Source organism: Catharus ustulatus, chromosome Z, assembly GCF_009819885.2.
Source record: "Catharus ustulatus isolate bCatUst1 chromosome Z, bCatUst1.pri.v2, whole genome shotgun sequence".
Classification (NCBI taxonomy): domain Eukaryota; kingdom Metazoa; phylum Chordata; class Aves; order Passeriformes; family Turdidae; genus Catharus; species Catharus ustulatus.
The window spans coordinates 708,538-724,917 of NC_046262.2; the positions used below are offsets into that span (position 1 = coordinate 708,538).

At 50.5% G+C, this 16,380-nt stretch overlaps 1 protein-coding gene across 4 annotated transcripts; it reads right to left on the reverse strand.

Annotated features, from left to right (window-relative positions):
* Positions 1-464: 464 nt before the first annotated feature.
* ELAC1 (elaC ribonuclease Z 1) lies at positions 465-16,027 on the reverse strand. 4 transcript variants are annotated; one of them, XM_033086117.1, is made up of 6 exons: positions 15,989-16,027; positions 14,124-14,296; positions 11,922-12,389; positions 11,178-11,293; positions 4,599-4,739; positions 465-544 (listed from the first exon to the last, which is right to left on the reverse strand). In XM_033086117.1, the coding sequence occupies exons 2-6, from the start codon at positions 14,278-14,280 to the stop codon at positions 533-535; spliced, it is 894 nt and encodes a 297-aa protein (XP_032942008.1). In that variant the 5' UTR covers positions 14,281-14,296; positions 15,989-16,027; the 3' UTR covers positions 465-532. The 4 variants fall into 4 exon arrangements, 3 of the variants coding, with proteins under 3 accessions (XP_032942008.1, XP_032942007.1, XP_032942006.1); XR_006163157.1 differs by having other exon boundaries at positions 512-544; positions 3,083-4,739; XM_033086116.2 differs by lacking the exon at positions 465-544 and having other exon boundaries at positions 2,860-4,739.
* Between the last annotated feature and the right edge of the window lie 353 nt (positions 16,028-16,380).

Genomic DNA, 16,380 nt, shown 5'->3' on the forward strand with positions numbered 1-16,380 from the left:
ACTGCAGAATGGCAATGCCCATACACACTCTCTCGTCAGTACAATGCCTGGGGATTGGACTATAGCTGATTTGCTAGAGAAAGCATCCTCACTGCCTGTAGGGCCACAAGCATTTCTAGCCAGTGCATTAGATAAATTAGGAGAGGGAATGAAGGCGCAAGCTGAAGCTCTTCAAGAGCAGGCTAAAGCAGCTCAGAGTCAGGTGTTAGCTGCCCTTGCACCTCTCCAAGTGGCTGTGGTGAGCCCCCGCTCCCGACCAACCAATGAAGGTCGCATGAAATGCTTCCGGTGTGGCAACTTCGGCCATATACGTCGTAACTGCCAAGCAACTGGAGTGTGGTGCGGCAAGTGTCAATCGAATACCCACAACACAAGTGCCTGCCGAAGGAAGTCGGGAAACGGCAAGAGCAGCGCGAACAGCGGCCGCGCGGGGACACAAGTTGCAGCTGTCACGTCACCATGCAATCACTGCAGCCAGCCACCGCAGGGAGCCTCGGCCTGGACCTGGCCGCCGCAGTAGACGTCACCTTGTTCAACAACCATCCTGTTAAAATACCCACGGGACTTTATGGACCAATCATTGTTGGGGAACAGCCTGCTGGAGGACTGCTGCTTGGACGATCGTCAGCCAGCATGCAGGGTTTGTTTGTGTTGCCCGGGGTAATTGACTGTGACTATACAGGGGAACTTATAATAATGGCGTTTACTCTTTTTCCACCATTTACAATAACCAAGGGCCAGCGCATTGCCCAGATTATCCCACTCCCTCAACTGACCAAGGGTATTGCTCCCCTCTGTAGACAACCATGCCAGGATAAAGGTTTTGGATCCACTGGGGGTTTGGTTCTCCTTACACTGGATCTTACATCACGGCCCTGAAAGACTTGTAAAATTACGCTCCAAGGAGAAAGCATCACTGTATCTGGACTTTTGGATACGGGAGCAGACACCTCTATCTTAGCACCTGAACACTGGCCAGGCGAGTGGCCCACGCTCCCTTCTACTACAACTGTCACTGGCATAGGTGGTATGACCTTAGCTCGTCGTACTCCTGTGGCGCAGCTGGAGGCAGAGGGTAGGACTGTTCCTGTTACGTTCTCCATTGCACCCCTACCACCAACGGTACAGTGCCTCCTTGGGCGTGACGTACTGTCTCAATTGGGTTTAGTCCTCACAAATGTCCACCCTTTAACGTGAGTGCCATTGCTTGGGACTTCCCGCTACCACTCACGTGGAAATCTGAATCCCCCGTGATAGTTAAGCAATGGCCATTAAAGCGGGAAAACCTCCAACAAGCTCACCTGCTGGTGGAGGAACAGTTTCGGCAAGGACATTTGAAATTGTCAACCAGCCCATGGAACACACCCATCTTTGTCATCAGGAAGAAAACTGGAAAGTATCGACTTCTGCATGATCTTCGGGCTGTTAACACACAAATGGAACCCATGGGGGCATTGCAGCCAGGGTTGCCGAACCCTGCCATGCTTCCTGAGCGATGGACTTTGCTGGTAATTGATTTAAAGGACTGTTTCTTTACAATAGCCTTACATCCCAGTGATACCAAGAGATTTGCGTTCACCCTGCCTGCTTTGAATCGAGGTGAACTGTAGCGCTCGATGACCACCAGCGGCAGAGCTTGGACAAGATACTGCACCGCATTGCTACTGGTTTTGTGGCTCGATGAGATCCTACAGTTCCCCTCGGCCTCATGCTTTGGGCCTCACAACAGCATTTGCTTGGCGCCATAGTGCAGTCAGTAAAGAAAACGGGGGAGATACGGGTACTAGAATGGTTAACCCCGCCTCTTCAGCAGAGACGAACAATATCACCAAAACTTTTGCAACTGGCATCTTTGATCAAGAAGGGTCGCATATGGACAGTGGAAATCAGCGGCATGGAGCCTGCGACGATACATCTCCCCATGGAACGGGATACTTTGGACTGGTATCTAATAAACTCGGCAGAGTTGGCCGACGCGCTACTTGCTTCAGGAGCCACTGTGGATACAGGCCCTGTGGCGCCAAAAGCATTGCAGTGGATAGGGGAGTGGAACTGGATCGTGAGGCCGCTGAGGAGAGAAAAGCCCATTGCCAGAGCGATAACAGCTTTCACTGATGCGGGAAAGCAGAGCCGCCGAGCTGCTGTGGTGTGGAAAGTCAAGGGCAAATGGCACCAACAAATACTAGAGGCTCACCCTGATGATAGCCTCCAGACCCTGGAATTGCTTGCTGCAGTACCCTGTGGGTCCCTTCCCGGTGGGCTCGACCAGCTGATGTTCCCAGCAAGGACTGCCGACCCGGAACTGAACCTCCTGCGGAATAAACTGTGTCTCCAGCATTGTGTGGATGAGCTACAGAGTCTAACCAAGACACCATTGAACTGGGACTGGCAAAATCCTGAGTATAACATCGCTACAGGTCTTTTGGATAGGTGTGAACGCGAGCATTGGACACTAGACGCGAGAAAATGTCTGTCATGCCGGGGCAAGCGTTGTGGGGGTAGGGCGCTGGTGTTAATGATTTGTGGGGGTTGCGGGAAGAAGGCGGTAAGGTCACAGTGGGGTTGTACGCTTTTGCTTTGTCACACGTGCGCGTTCCGTAAGCAGACAGAGTCGTGGCAGAGAGACGCCCAGCAATTGACAGAGACTCGTTCCCTTAGGGAAGCCCTGTTGCTTTTTGAGAACAGAGAGGACTGGAACAGGTTACGAGTCAAGTGGGTGGTTCAGCACACAGTGAAATACATAAAACAAAGCAGAGCTAGTAAGATCCTTGCCTTCTGCTGTGACGTACGCAACAGGCCAGGTCCCCAGGAGCTAGAGACCCTCCCGGACAGGAATACAGAACTAGTAAAAACCCTGTTCAAATTATCAATATGAGCCCTGCAAGTGCAATGATACTCCTTATACTGGGAGGAGTAGTCACCCTAGCCCAGACAATTGACACTTGGGCCCCAGCGCAGCCGAAGGACAACGTCTGGGTGACATTAGCCAATCGAACAGGCCAAGAGGCTATCTGTCTGTCCTTGTCCTCACCTGGCAATCCTTTTTCCACCTGTTTGGTGGGGTTGCCCTTAGACAACCTACCTTGCCCTAGCGATGCTTTTCTCTGCCAGGCCAATGAGTCGCGGTCGTACGCCGACCAATGGGATCAGGTGGTCCCACATTTCCCACGGGCGGCCCTGGAACCACAAGAGCTAAAAATTTTGGGTACGGTAAGGGCTGATTTCTGTGATTCAATTGGACCAGTGTTTACTGTGGTCATAGACCGAACCAATCACTGCCGATTAATATCAATTCGACTCTTAAAATGTACCAGAACGCGTCCATGTGGTGCAATTACACGAGTCCAAATGTCTCAAAATCCTCCAACACGCCCATACAGTTACCTCAAGGAACATTTTTGATTTGTGGAGATCGAGCTTGGCCTGGGATACCCTCTAAGTTAGAAGGTGGTCCATGTACTCTAGGGAGACTAACCCTATTGTCACCAAATACATCTGTGATTATCCAACGATATAAGAAACATAAGCGAGCCAGAAGGATGGCACATGCTTTCCAACCTGAGTGTGATGATCAGGCTCAATTCTGGTCACCAGGGGCGAGGGTCATGGGATCCCTGGTACCAGGGGTAGGCACTGCCCATGCCTTGAACACCTTGAATAAATTGGGCTGCTGGTTGGCGAAACAAACTAACGCAACGTCAACCGCTCTATCTGGCCTCCTGACGGATGTAGACTCAATCCGTCATGCCACATTACAGAACAGAGCTGCCATAGACTTTCTCCTACTGGCTCAGGGCCACGGGTGCCCAGATTTTGAGGGGATGTGCTGTATGAACTTGTCAGATCACTCTGTGTTGATACATGCCCAGTTAGATAAGTTAGCTACTCTAACGTCGCACTTGCAAGAGAACACAGGGTTTGGGCTCAATGATTGGTTAAAAGGTTTTGGACCTTGGCTGACTTCCCTCCTTCAACACCTGATCACTCTAGGGATAGTTCTTTTTGCACTTGTACTGCTTGTGCCTTGCTTTTGCGCATGCCTTAGAAAGGCCCTGACTAAAATGATCCTGGACAGCACAGCTACCGCTCTGCTAGCGCATAAAGAAACCAGGGGAATTGTGGAAAGTCTCTCCGAGCAGAGGTTGAGAGACAAGGGACACGGGGATAATATCAGGCTGGTTAATGTGTGAGCAAAGGCTGGAGCAAGGGCAGGGTGCCCTTGCAGAGATAGAAGAGGAACAATATCAAGGGAGTATAACAGCATGGTGTGGGAAAAGTACACGAAGAGAAACAGCTTAACTGCAAGGCTTTCGACATGCATCAAGGGGCTGAAAAGTGTCTGTACCAATCATGAGCTATGGTTTTGCAATATGCATGAGCTTGATTATCTACTGTATAAAAGGACAACAGCACTATAATAAAGTTGAGACTTGTTGACCAGGATAGCCTGAGACTCGTCTCCCGCGTCGTCTCACAACAAGGAATAAAATAGGTATTTACTGAAAGGATACACCTTGGGCCAGGGCTACACCCAAACCAAATCCAAGATGAATCCCGGTCACAAGTCTTTACACTTTTATAACTTTTGTCTCACTTACATATTGGGCTTGATTGTCCAACCACAGCCCCAGGTGATCAAGTCTCAGCCCCTGGCTTGTCCCTTCCCTCGATGTTTGTGCTTTTTGGGTAAGGGCTGTCCTTGATTCTCCAGCTGGGAAGGGATGGGTTTGTCCAATACCCTGTGAAGAGAACCCACTGACACCTAGCATGGAGAGTCAGAGCTGCACACCAAGCAGCAGAGAATCTGAAAAATAGAAAAGCTAAAGCCCGAGGCATCAGAGACAGCAATTCCTTCCCAATATCCCATCCAGCCCTGCCCTCTGGCACTGGAAGCCATTGCCTGTGTCCTGTCCCTGCATGCCTTGTCCCCAGTCCCTGTGCAGCTCTCCTGGAGCCCCTTCAGGCCCTGCCAGGGGCTCTGAGCTCTCCCTGGAGCCTTCTCTTGTGCAGGGGAGCAGCCCCAGCTGTGCCAGCCTGGCTCCAGAGCAGAGGGGCTCCAGCCCTGCAGCATCTCCGTGGCCTCCTCTGCACTGGCTCCAGCAGCTCCACGTCCTTGTGCTGTTGGAGCCCAGGGCTGGGGCAGCTCTGCAGGTGGGGTCTCACCTGAGCTCACAATCACTGGGATCCTGGCTGGGGGATCAGCCCAGTGCTGATTTCTGGACTCTCAGAAATTGCAGCCCAGCACACACAGCCCTGCTGCTTTCCCCTTCCACATCTCCTCACCCAGAGGAGCTCAGCTGAAAAGAGATTTCGGAACTGCCTTTGTGGTGCTGAGCCACCCTTGCAATACAAAGCAGGGTGGAAAAAGGCGTGTGAGGACCCTCATCCCCTGAAAAACACAACATATTTTTTGCTGAACACATTTGGCAAGGTGCTGGCACGCTGTCACAGCCACTCCAGCAAGAACCAAGAATAGTGGGGATTCTAAAAAATCGTGACATGGCCCTGTCAGAATTTCCTGCTCACGCTGCTCCGTCACTCAGTCAGTTCCACATCCCGGGGACCTGAGTGTTGAAAAGCAATGTGTGATGTGCTGTGTTTGTCACCCCTCCCTGGTGGATGAGCTGAGCTCTCTCTGCTGCAGGATTTTCCCGGTGTGGTGCAAATCTGTGGAAATCTGAAGGAATTCTGGGCGGGAGAGGAGAGCTCCAGGTCAGCCCCGCTCGGGATTCCCAGCTCGGACAGCACCTCCCTCTGCCAGGCACGGCACTAATTAACCCCAATTAAACCGTTAATGAGCACAGGCTCTTCCCTGCAGCCCTTCAGACAAGGAGATTTCCTCAGATACAGCGGTGGAACCTGCAGAACCTTCACCAGGCAGGGAAATATTCTTATTTCTTGTGCAGAACAGGAGGTAGTAAATCCAAACAGAGCACGCTAAATTCAGCTTTTAGGAGGGAAGCAGTGAGTCTAAATATGTTAAATGCTCGGGTCCATTTTCTGCCTCAGGGTGCCGACCAGTTTGTGTTAATTATGAAAAATCACTGGAATAAAAAAAAAATGAAAAATTAATGCTCCAGTGACTCTGTGCCAAACCACTGATTTCAGAGAGACCTGGGCCAGTCCTGCCAGCTCGCAGATTTCTGGAGCCCAACCACCCCAGGTAAATAATTAATGCACTTTTCCTTACAAATGGACATAACTCACTAACAGGCAATTATTTTTAATCTGCTTAAAAAACAAAACAAGAAGCCGATGAGTCCCACCGTGGGCTGTGGGGACTGGCTGGTATCAGATGTTGGATCCCAGACACCTGAAAGTTTTGGGCTTTTCTGGCACCGACCCCCTGCAGAACTCTGCTTTTGAGCTGGGGCCTTGGAGAAGGCTCCAAATTTGAGTGATGGAGTTAAAACCACTGGGGTGTAGTTGGAATAAATTGTGTGATTTCATATGGTGAAGGGTTTGGAGTTTTTAAAATACAGTAATGGGTATGGGACAAGCTGGAGGTTTTTGGTGCTGTCTCTTTCTGTCTTCTTTCTCCTTCATGATTTCAGCAGCAGTTTTTGCTGTGCAGGTCACAGGAGTTTGTATTAAGTCAAAAGTATAAATAATACAGGTGTTAGGGTTTAATTAAATAGTTAGCCTTTAAAAGACCTTGTAACTAGCTAGATTTGTCTCCATTTTATCACAGCTTGATAGCTACAAGTGCTAAAAAACTCTCTGTACTTTAAATAAAAAAGTCCAAACAAACATCCCGTCTCTCAAACATCCAACCCTAACTCTAAATAAAAACAAACAAAAATCCCCAACCACAGCGGGGTTCAGAACCCAGCTGGGGCTGGGGCTGATCTCCTCACACCACACTGCCCAGCCAGGGTTTCTGTGCTGCAGAACTCCCTCCTCAGCGTTTGCTCAGGGATGTTCATCTCCCTGCCCTGCCAGCCAGGGACATCTCTGCTCTTACACAACTCCTCACATCTCACTTCCTCCCCCTCCCTCTTTCTCACAGCCCAAAAAGCTTCTTCTGCACTTTTAACAAGTCCTTCCTCTGGAAACAGCTGAAAAAAAAAAGGAACTAAATTTTGAGGAACTCTTCCAGGCAGACAGATGTTTAAAATTAGTTATTTGAAGCTTAAAAGTAATTTAAAAAATGTTCCTTTATGTACCCAGAACCTGTTGAACTCCCTGATGGTCCTTGTCTGCTGTCAGGGGAAACTCAGGCAGATCTGTTTGAATGCAAAGGAATTTTGCTGCCTGGCAATCAGCAGATGATTAATGGAAAGATAATCTCACTGAGAAAACAGGCAATTTACGGTCCAAACCTTTCCTGACCAGCACACATGTTCCCATTAATTTAACTCAGGTTTCATTAGCAGTCAGGATTATGAAGTAATTTGGTGTCCAGACTTAGGAGAGTGGAGCATGGTGGGCAAGGACACCCTGCTGGAAAAGAGGCAGCTGTGACTGGTTTTCCAACACCAAAACACATTAGATTGAAGGCACAGAGATTGTGTACAGCCCCAGCACTGAGTGTACTCTGATTCACTGACATGCCCCAAAGCAATCGTATTTTAAATTGATAGCAAATGATCTGCCCTTGAGCAGAGACCCAGCAGCCTTCAGCTTGTGTCCTCAGTTCAGGGAACAGGAACATTCCCTCCCGTGGCTTTCCACACAGAATAAATTGCATTGAAATTGCATTAATATTTCAATTGTGCCCCAAATCCCCAGGCCCATTGCGTGGAGAGGGCCCCGAGCTGCTGTTGGAGTTTGAAACTCTCTTCCCCTGCTGTGCTTCACCCCAAACCACCCAGGGTTCAGACCTGTGCCCTGAGCTTCCCTCCACAGCCGTGGATAGGTGTGAAAACGAGTTCTGGGCTGCTCTGAGGAGCAGAGTGTGTCAGGACAGCAGGGTTTTGTTTCCCTGTGTGAAACCCGGCACAGCTGGAGTCTGCTCGCCTCCTGACCGCCCAAAATAGAGCCTGGTCGCTGCACATTTCCTTTTTATCAAGGAAAGGAAAGCTTGTGGGGAGACAGAACGTGCCTGCCTGTTTTACACCGTGTTTCTGAGAGAAAAACAGAGAGTTTGTGCTCCAGAACTCGTGCTCTGCAGCTCATCCCAGCACTGTTGTCTCAAGAAATCAAAGCATCCCTCCACATTTGAAGCTCATTTGAAGCAAAAACAGGAATGTTGTGTGATTCAGTTCTGATTTACCATAACCACAGGCAAGGCAGAGTGTGTTTGAAGGACAGGGATAGCACGGGGAATTCATCCTGATCCACATAGCCAGGCACAAGGGAACCCCTTTCCTTTTTCTCCTTTTCCTTTTTCTCCTTTTCCTTTTTCTCCTTTTCCTTTTTCTCCTTTTCCTTTTTCTCCTTTTCCTTTTTCCTTTCTCCTTTCCTTTCCTTTCCTTTCCTTTCCTTTCCTTTCCTTTCCTTTCCTTTCCTTTCCTTTCCTTTCCTTTCCTTTCCTTTCCTTTCCTTTCCTTTCCTTTCCTTTCCTTTCCTTTCCTTTCCTTTCCTTTCCTTTCCCTTTCCCTTTCCCTTTCCCTTTCCCTTTCCCTTTCCCTTTCCCTTTCCCTTTCCCTTCCGGAACTTCCCTTTCCCTTTTTCCTTTCCCTTTTTTTCCCTTTCCCTTTTTTTTCCTTTCCCTTTTTTTTCCTTTCCCTTTTTTTCCTTTCCCTTCTTTTTCCTTTCCCTTTTTCCTTTCCCTTTTTTTTCCTTTCCCTTTTTTTTCATTTCCCTTTTTCCTTTCCCTTTCCCTTTTTCCTTTCCCTTTTTCCTTTCCCTTTTTTTTCTTTCCCTTTTTTTCCTTTCCCTTTTTCTTTTCCCTTTTCCCCTTCCTTTTCCCTTCCCTTTTTCCTTTCCTTTTTCCCTTTTCCCTTTCCTTTTTCCTTTCCCCTTTCCCTTTCCTTTCCTTTTTTTTCCCTTTTTTCCCCAAGTGTTCCAGCTCCTGGGGACACTCAGGGCAGGTTTTTCCAGCACTGCTTTTTGCAAATCCAGCTAGAATTTGGGAAACTCCAGTTCCTAGTAGGAGGGGAGGACAGGAGATAAAGCCAGGCCTGCATGTCCCTTAACAGAGTCACAGAATGAATTTCAGGGCTGGCTTTAGGGCTCTGAATTGTGAGGAATAATTCACTCTGACAGCAAGCCTAAACTCTGTTTATTGTGAGAAAATTTGTACAGGTGGGGAATGAGGAGAGCACAGCAACAGCCCCAGTTACAAACCCCGGGCAGAGCTCTCAGGGCTCTGTTTCCGCTTTTCTGTTGGGATCTCTATGGCCAGGAATTCCCCAGTTCTCACTTTTTCACTGGGATTGCCATGGCCATTGACTCCTCAGTTTTCACTTTTTCATCGGATCTTTGTGTTCACAAAGTCCTGAATTTTTTCATCAAGATCTCTATGGTCACAAATTCCTCAATTTTCACTTTTTCATCGAGATCTCTATGGTCACAAATTCCTGATTTTTCACTTTTTCTTTGGGATCTTTATGGTCACAGATTCCTCAATTATCACTTTTTCATGAGGATCTCCATGACCACAGATTCCTCAATTTTCACTTTTCCACAGGGATTTCTATGCTCACAGATTCCCCAGTTGTCACTTTTCCATGGGCATCTCTGTGCTCACAGATTTCTCCATTTTCACTTTTCCATGGGGATCTCTGTGGCCATGAATTCCTCAATTTTCACTTTTCCACAGGGATTTCTATGCTCAGATTCCTCAGCTGTCACTTTTCCATGGGGATCTCTGTGCTCACAGATCTCTCCATTTTCACTTTTCCATGGGGATCTCTGTGGCCATGAATTCCTCAATTTTCACTTTTCCATGGGGATCTCTGTGCTCACAGATTTCTCATTTTCACTTTTTCACTGAGATCTCTGTGGCCATGAATTCCTCACTTTTCACTTTTCCATGGGGATTTCTATGGTCACAGATTCCTCAATTTTTGCTTTTCCATTGGGATCTCTGTGGCCATGAATTCCTCAGTTGTCACTTTTCCATGGGGATCTCTGTGCTCACAGATTTCTCATTTTCACTTTTTCACGGGGATCTCTATGGTCATGAATTCCTCAGTTGTCACTTTTCCACAGGGATTTCCATGCTCACAGATCTCTCAATTTTCACTTTTCCATGGAGATCTCTATGCTCACAGATTTCTCCATTTTCACTTTTCCACGGTGATCTCTGTGCTCACAGATTTCTCCATTTTCACTTTTTCATTAGGATTTCTATGGTCACAGATTACTCAATTTTCACTTTTCCATGGGGATCTCAGTGGTCACAGATTTGTCCATTTTCACTTTTCCATGGGGATCTCTGTGGCCATGAATTCCTCAATTTTCACTTTTCCATTGGGATTTCTATGGTCACAGATTCCTCAGTTGTCAGTTTTCCATGGGGATCTCTGTGCTCACAGATTTCTCATTTTCAATTTTTCACAGGGATCTCTGTGATCATGAATTCCTCAATTTTCACTTTTCCACGGGGATCTCTGTGACCATGAATTCCTCAATTTTCACTTTTCCACGGTGATCTCTGTGCTCACAGATCTCTCCATTTTCACTTTTCCATGGAGATCTCTGTGACCATGAATTCCTCAATTTTCACTTTTCCCCGGGGATCTCTATGCTCACAGATCTCTCCATTTTCACTTTTCCATGGAGATCTCTGTGCTCACAGATTTCTCCATTTTCACTTTTTCATTAGGATTTCTATGGTCACAGATTCCTCAGTTCTCACTTTTCCGTGGGGATCTCTATGCTCACAGATCTCTCCATTTTCACTTTTCCACGGGGATCTCTGTGCTCACAAACTTTTCCATTTCTCACTTTTTCAGGGGGATCTCTATGGTCATGAAGTCCTCAGCCAGCGTCACCTCCCGGCCCAGCACGGCCTCCGCCTGCCTCTTGAGCTCGGTGACGTCGCTGCCCGGCTCCGCGGGCTGCCCGGCGGGCCGGTACCGCTGGCTGAAGTGGGTCAGCACCAGCCTCTTGGCCTGGCACCTCGTGGCCAGCTCGGCGGCCGCGCGCGGCGTGCTGTGCCCGTGCTGCCGCGCCCGCTCCTGCTGCGCGTCGCCCAGCGTGGCCTCGTGCACCAGCACGTCCGCGCCCCGGCACAGCCGCTCGGCCGCGGCCCCCAGCGCCCCCGAGCAGTCCCCCAGCACGCAGACCTTCCTGCCGGGAGCGGGAGCCGCCAGCACGTCCCCGGGAAGAACCGTGGTTCCGTTCTCCAGCACGACGGCGGTGCCGCTCTTGAGCTTCCCGTAGAGCGGGCCTGGTTGGACTCCTGGGGGTGAAACAGAAACATCCAGTGAGGAATGTACTGGTTGTGTCACTGTATCCAGTGTCAGCTCTGGAAAAATGGTCTGCTGACTCACTGAGAAAAAGCACGGCCTCACTGCAAACATCCATCAGTATTTCACATTTTTCATTCCAATTAAGGGTTGTAACCTTAGCAGGAAATGAGTTTGAAAAAATCACAGAATTTTGGATTGGGAGGCACCTCAGAGCTCATCCTGCAGCAACACCTTCCACTGTCCCAGGGTGCTCCAGGGACACTCCCAGGGATCCAGGGGCAGCTGCTCAGGGAAGCTATATTAAAAAAAACAATTATATTGCTCGTATTAAAGTCAACAAAACCATGCAAATACACTGGGCATATGTTTTCCTGAGAGCCACGCTGAGCTGTTTAAACTTTGGCACCTGAACTCGTTAGCTGCTCCCAGCATGAAAATGATTTGTGATATTCCCTGGCACCAGCGTTACACACCAGGGGTCCAGGCACCAAAATATCCGCGACAGAAAATGGAGTTAGAACAGACTGTGGGGAGGGACAGTCGCTCTGATTTGCCAGAACACGAGGGAAGGTGGTCATAAGAGGAGTAAAAAGAGGGAAAATAAGTCAAAGTAGCTACCGAGGTCTTTGAGTTTCTGCACGTCGAGCTTCCCGGGCCGGGGCTTCTCCTCCAGCACGAAGCCGAAGGAGGGCACGCGGTGGAAGAGGCGGAACGCTCTCACCACCAGCTGCTCCTCCTCCACCAGCAAGTAGCAGTCTTCTCCCGGATCCAGGTGCACGACTCTCCCTGGAGGCCCTCGGGGAAGCCCCTCACTGCTGTCCAAGCCAGAGAAGTCCCTGAACTCCTCGGCGGGGCACTGGTCGCGCGTGGGGACGAGCTCGTGGACGGCGATGGGGAAGAGCAGCTCCGAGTGGGACAGCTCCAGGCTCCTCCAGAGGAAACTCCTCAGCCCCAGGGGCCCGTAAATATCAACAGGAGCTCTGCTGGCATCGGGGCTACTCTGCAGGCTCAGCGTGCACAGCAGCCCGGGAAGTCCAAAGAAGTGGTCGCCGTGGAGGTGAGTGATGAAAATCTTGGTGATCCTGGCTGTCGATTCGACAGGAAGGGACAAAACCGGGAAAAGACGGGAAAACAAACAATGTAACGGCTCAGAAATCATCACAGTTCGGCAAGCGGCTTGACATCAGCAAGGAGGGAAACTAAAACCAGTGTTTAACAAACAAATCCCAAACCAGAAGGATTTCTTTCCACTTCCATCAGGTTTATTTTGGCCTGATATGCCAAGAAAAGGCAGCAGAGATGCGAGTTTTAGCTCCTTCCAGGCCAAGCATGGGATGGGACTGGCTGGGGACATCTGCCACGTGAAATGCAGGGAAGTGCAGGGCTTAAATCTTAAAATTTGAGCTTATATCTTACAGGAAAGCTGTAAACTAGTGAGGAACACAACAAGGAATTTGTGTTGCTCCTCCTTTTGACTCCAGCCCGTGAAACGAACAAAATCTGAAACAACCCAAACCAAACCAGCACGCAGCTTTGACTCCAGAGCTTTTTGAGAAGTCAGAACTGGTGTGTTTAAAACAAGGGAAGAGCTGCTCTGTGAATGTCTGGGCCCTCCTGCGTGCCTTGCCCACAACTCTCTCTCCTCACACACACATCCTTCCACCACGCCTGCACCTCCTCTGCCAAGCTCCCACTTCACACAGCAAGGCAGAGGAATGGCACAGCCTCCTTCTTTGGTTTTCAGTTAAAAAAATTAATGGAAACCAGTCGTTAAATTCTCTGATAGGGAATCTGGAGGAACAGGAACTTGTATTTCTGTTTGTAATTGACAGTTCATTTCTCGGGAGACAGAAGCACAGTGAAAGCACGGTGGCTGGAGGGGAGCTGCAGTTCTGGTTTATTTGTAAAAGTTCCCTGCAATACGCACAGCCCAGCTCGAAAAGAGATGTTTACCCAAAGCAAGGCAGGCTGGTCTAGAGCTGCCTGCAGACACACAACAAACCGTTCCTGTTCCTGCAGTCCCCCTGGGAATTGCCAAGCCCCAGGAATTAAATTCAGCGAGGTGCTGGGAGCAGCAATCCCCAGCGAGGGGCAGGCAGGGAGGATTCCTGCAGAGCAGGTTCGGCAGCCGCGCCCACCTTCAAACACCGCTGAGAGGTGTTCCTACAGCTCATCAAAATTAACAAAGAATGCCTCACATTTACTGCGTTTGCAAAACTGGGAGGGGGGGCAAACCTTGCGATAAACGAAGCTAAAATCTGTAAACAGGGTACAGAGCTACTAGTAATAAAACTAGTAAATTTAAAACCTTAAATTGACGAAAACTAAATTTAGATTTAAATTTAAAACCTTAAATTGACAAAAACTGATCTCAAAGCCTAAAATGTGCCCAAAAGGCTAAGACGCATGCTCCAAAACAAAGTTGAAAAGTTCGAGATAAAGAGTTTGAAAGCTTTTGTCAAAGAGCTTTGAGGACTTCTGAACTGGGGAGGCCAAAAGGATTTTTGGTTCGTTTTAATATGAACGTGGTTAGGCGGGACTAAACAGGGCTAGGGCATGAATATGTATCAGGCGTATGGTGTAATCCTAGGTTTCTAGGGAATAAATAGTATTTATATACTTGGAATAAATAGTATTTATACATTTGGAATAAATAGCATTTATATATTTATTTAGTATAATAACAGGGAATTGAAGTTTCGGGGTGCATGCTTTTATCCCCACGCACCTCAGCGCTGAATAAATAAATAAATGCACACCTTTTTAACTCTAATTTCTCGGGACCTCAGCGAACCTCTCCCCTCCCAAGCCGGCACCGACCTGCGCGGAGGTGGCTCCTCATGAGCTGTGTCTGCGTGCCCTCGCCGCAGTCGAAGAGCCAGCACTGCCCTTCCCTGCGCAGCACCAGCGCCGAGGCTCCGCGGGACGGCGACGGGAAGGCTGAGCCCGTGCCCAGGAAGGTGATCTCCAGAGACATCCCCGCGGGGAGGCACCTGGAACGCAGACAGGAGCTCAGGAATGGCAGGGTGCGCTGATCTCCGCTCGCTGGGGCAGGGACAGCACCCAGGGGACGGCTGGAGCTGGGCCAGGGAGGTTCTGGTTGGATTTCAGGAGAGGTTAAGAACATTTTTCTTTAAGTGAAGGCATCCTGCACAGGTGGGTGTGAGGATCAAATTCCCTTAACACATAAAATAGAGCAGGATATGCCTTTCAGACAGTATTCACAAGCAGAGATTTCCTTTGTATGTCAGTGGAAGATGGCAAACACGCAGCCCAAGCACAACACCTCTGTGGATACCAGAGAAAACAGCCCTATCCAGTTGGAACAGCTCTAATCTCCAACCCCACCATTATCTATGTCCTTTGAGCTCTGTTAAAATGGAGTTTTCCTGCGTGAGCCTTCCCTCCAGGAGCCCTTTCACAATGACTCTCCCCCAACAGGGTGACATTTCAACACCATTCCTGGATTTCAGGAGGTGCAGAGGGGAAGGGTCACTTCCCTCAGAGCAACTCCAGAGCCCACGAGGGGCAGGGATGGCCTGAGGGCACAGCCAGGGAACGCCTGTCTCACCCCAAATCTGCACCCCAGCTGCTGATCTGTGATAATGTCTGGGTGAGGAGCCTGGCTGGTCTGCAGGGCCGGACAACCTCTGGATAACCGTGTCAGGAGCAGGACATCCACATGGACTGCTCCCTCACCTTAGGGAGTGTGCTTTCCCCAGCCTCAGCCTTCCCAGGGTTTGCCCCTGCCTTGTTTCCAGAATTTAAAACGCCGGGTGCCTTAACATCTGAAGGAATCTTCCAAAATGATTTCTCAGGTTCAGCTGTTCTTAGAGGAGTTTCCACAACTTTTCAGTTTTTCCTCACCTGGGAGGGTGGGCAGGCCCTGGCACAGGGTGCCCAGAGCAGCTGTGGCTGCCCCTGGATCCCTGGAGTGTCCAAGGCCAGGCTGGATGGGCTTGGAGCAGCCTGGGACAGTGGAAGGTGTCCCTGCCCATGGCAGGGGTGGCACTGGATGGGCCCTGAAGCCCCTGTAACCCAAGCCATTCCAGGATTTTAGAATCCCAGAAGAAAGCACTCTCTTCCCAGGCTCTCCCAGGTGCAGCCTGACCTTGGAGGCTCAGCGGGAGCGATGATTCCTGTCCATCAAACCAAAATGCAGAAGTAAACAGCCTGAAAATTCAAATATTTGCATTTTCCTTCTCCTCTGGAATCATGGAATCATACAAGAACTGAATGGTTTGCCATGGCACCTTCCACTGTCCCAGGCTGCTCCAGCCTTGGACACTCCAGGGATCCAGGGGCAGCCACAGCTGCTCTGGGCACCCTGTGCCAGGGCCTGCCCACCCTCCCAGGCAGCAATTCCTTCCCAATATCCCATCCAGCCCTGCCCTCTGGCACTGGGAGCCATTGCCTGTGTCCTGTCCCTGCATGCCTTGTCCCCAGTCCCTGTGCAGCTCTCCTGGAGCCCCTTCAGGCCCGACCTCCCCTCAGCCACCCCCGGCTCCGCCCGCGCTTCCCGGCCCGGGCCCTTCGGACACACGATGGGGCTCTGCGGGGCCCGCGGATGGGCTGTGGGGGCTCAAGGACACGGGATGGGCTGGCGGGCACACGGGGATGGCTTTAGGGGCTCAGGGGCAGGCGGAGGGGCGGTCGCGGCCCGGCCCGGCCCGGTCCGGCCTTACCTCCGGCGGCGTCAGGCGGGGCCGGCGGGCGGGGCCGTGAGGGCAGAGCCCGCCCCGCGGGCCGCGGCGAAACGCGGGGTAAAGGCTCACTGGAATTTGTTATAGGGAAAAAGGGCAAGTGCTGGAGCTGCTGCTGGGCCAGGGCAGCCCCCGGGATCAATCCAGGGATGAGCAGAGGGAGCAGCCCTGGGAGCAGGAGCTGGGGGTGCTGTGGGTGAGAGCTGGAGCTGCCCCAGCCTGAACCCCCCTGCCCTGGGCTGATCCCCCAGCGTGGGCAGCAGGGCAGGGGGGATTGTGCCCCTGTGCCCCTGAGCTCAGGTGAGACCCCACCTGCAGAGCTGCCCCAGCCCTGGGCTCCAACAGCACAAGGACGTGGAGCTGCTGCAGCCAGT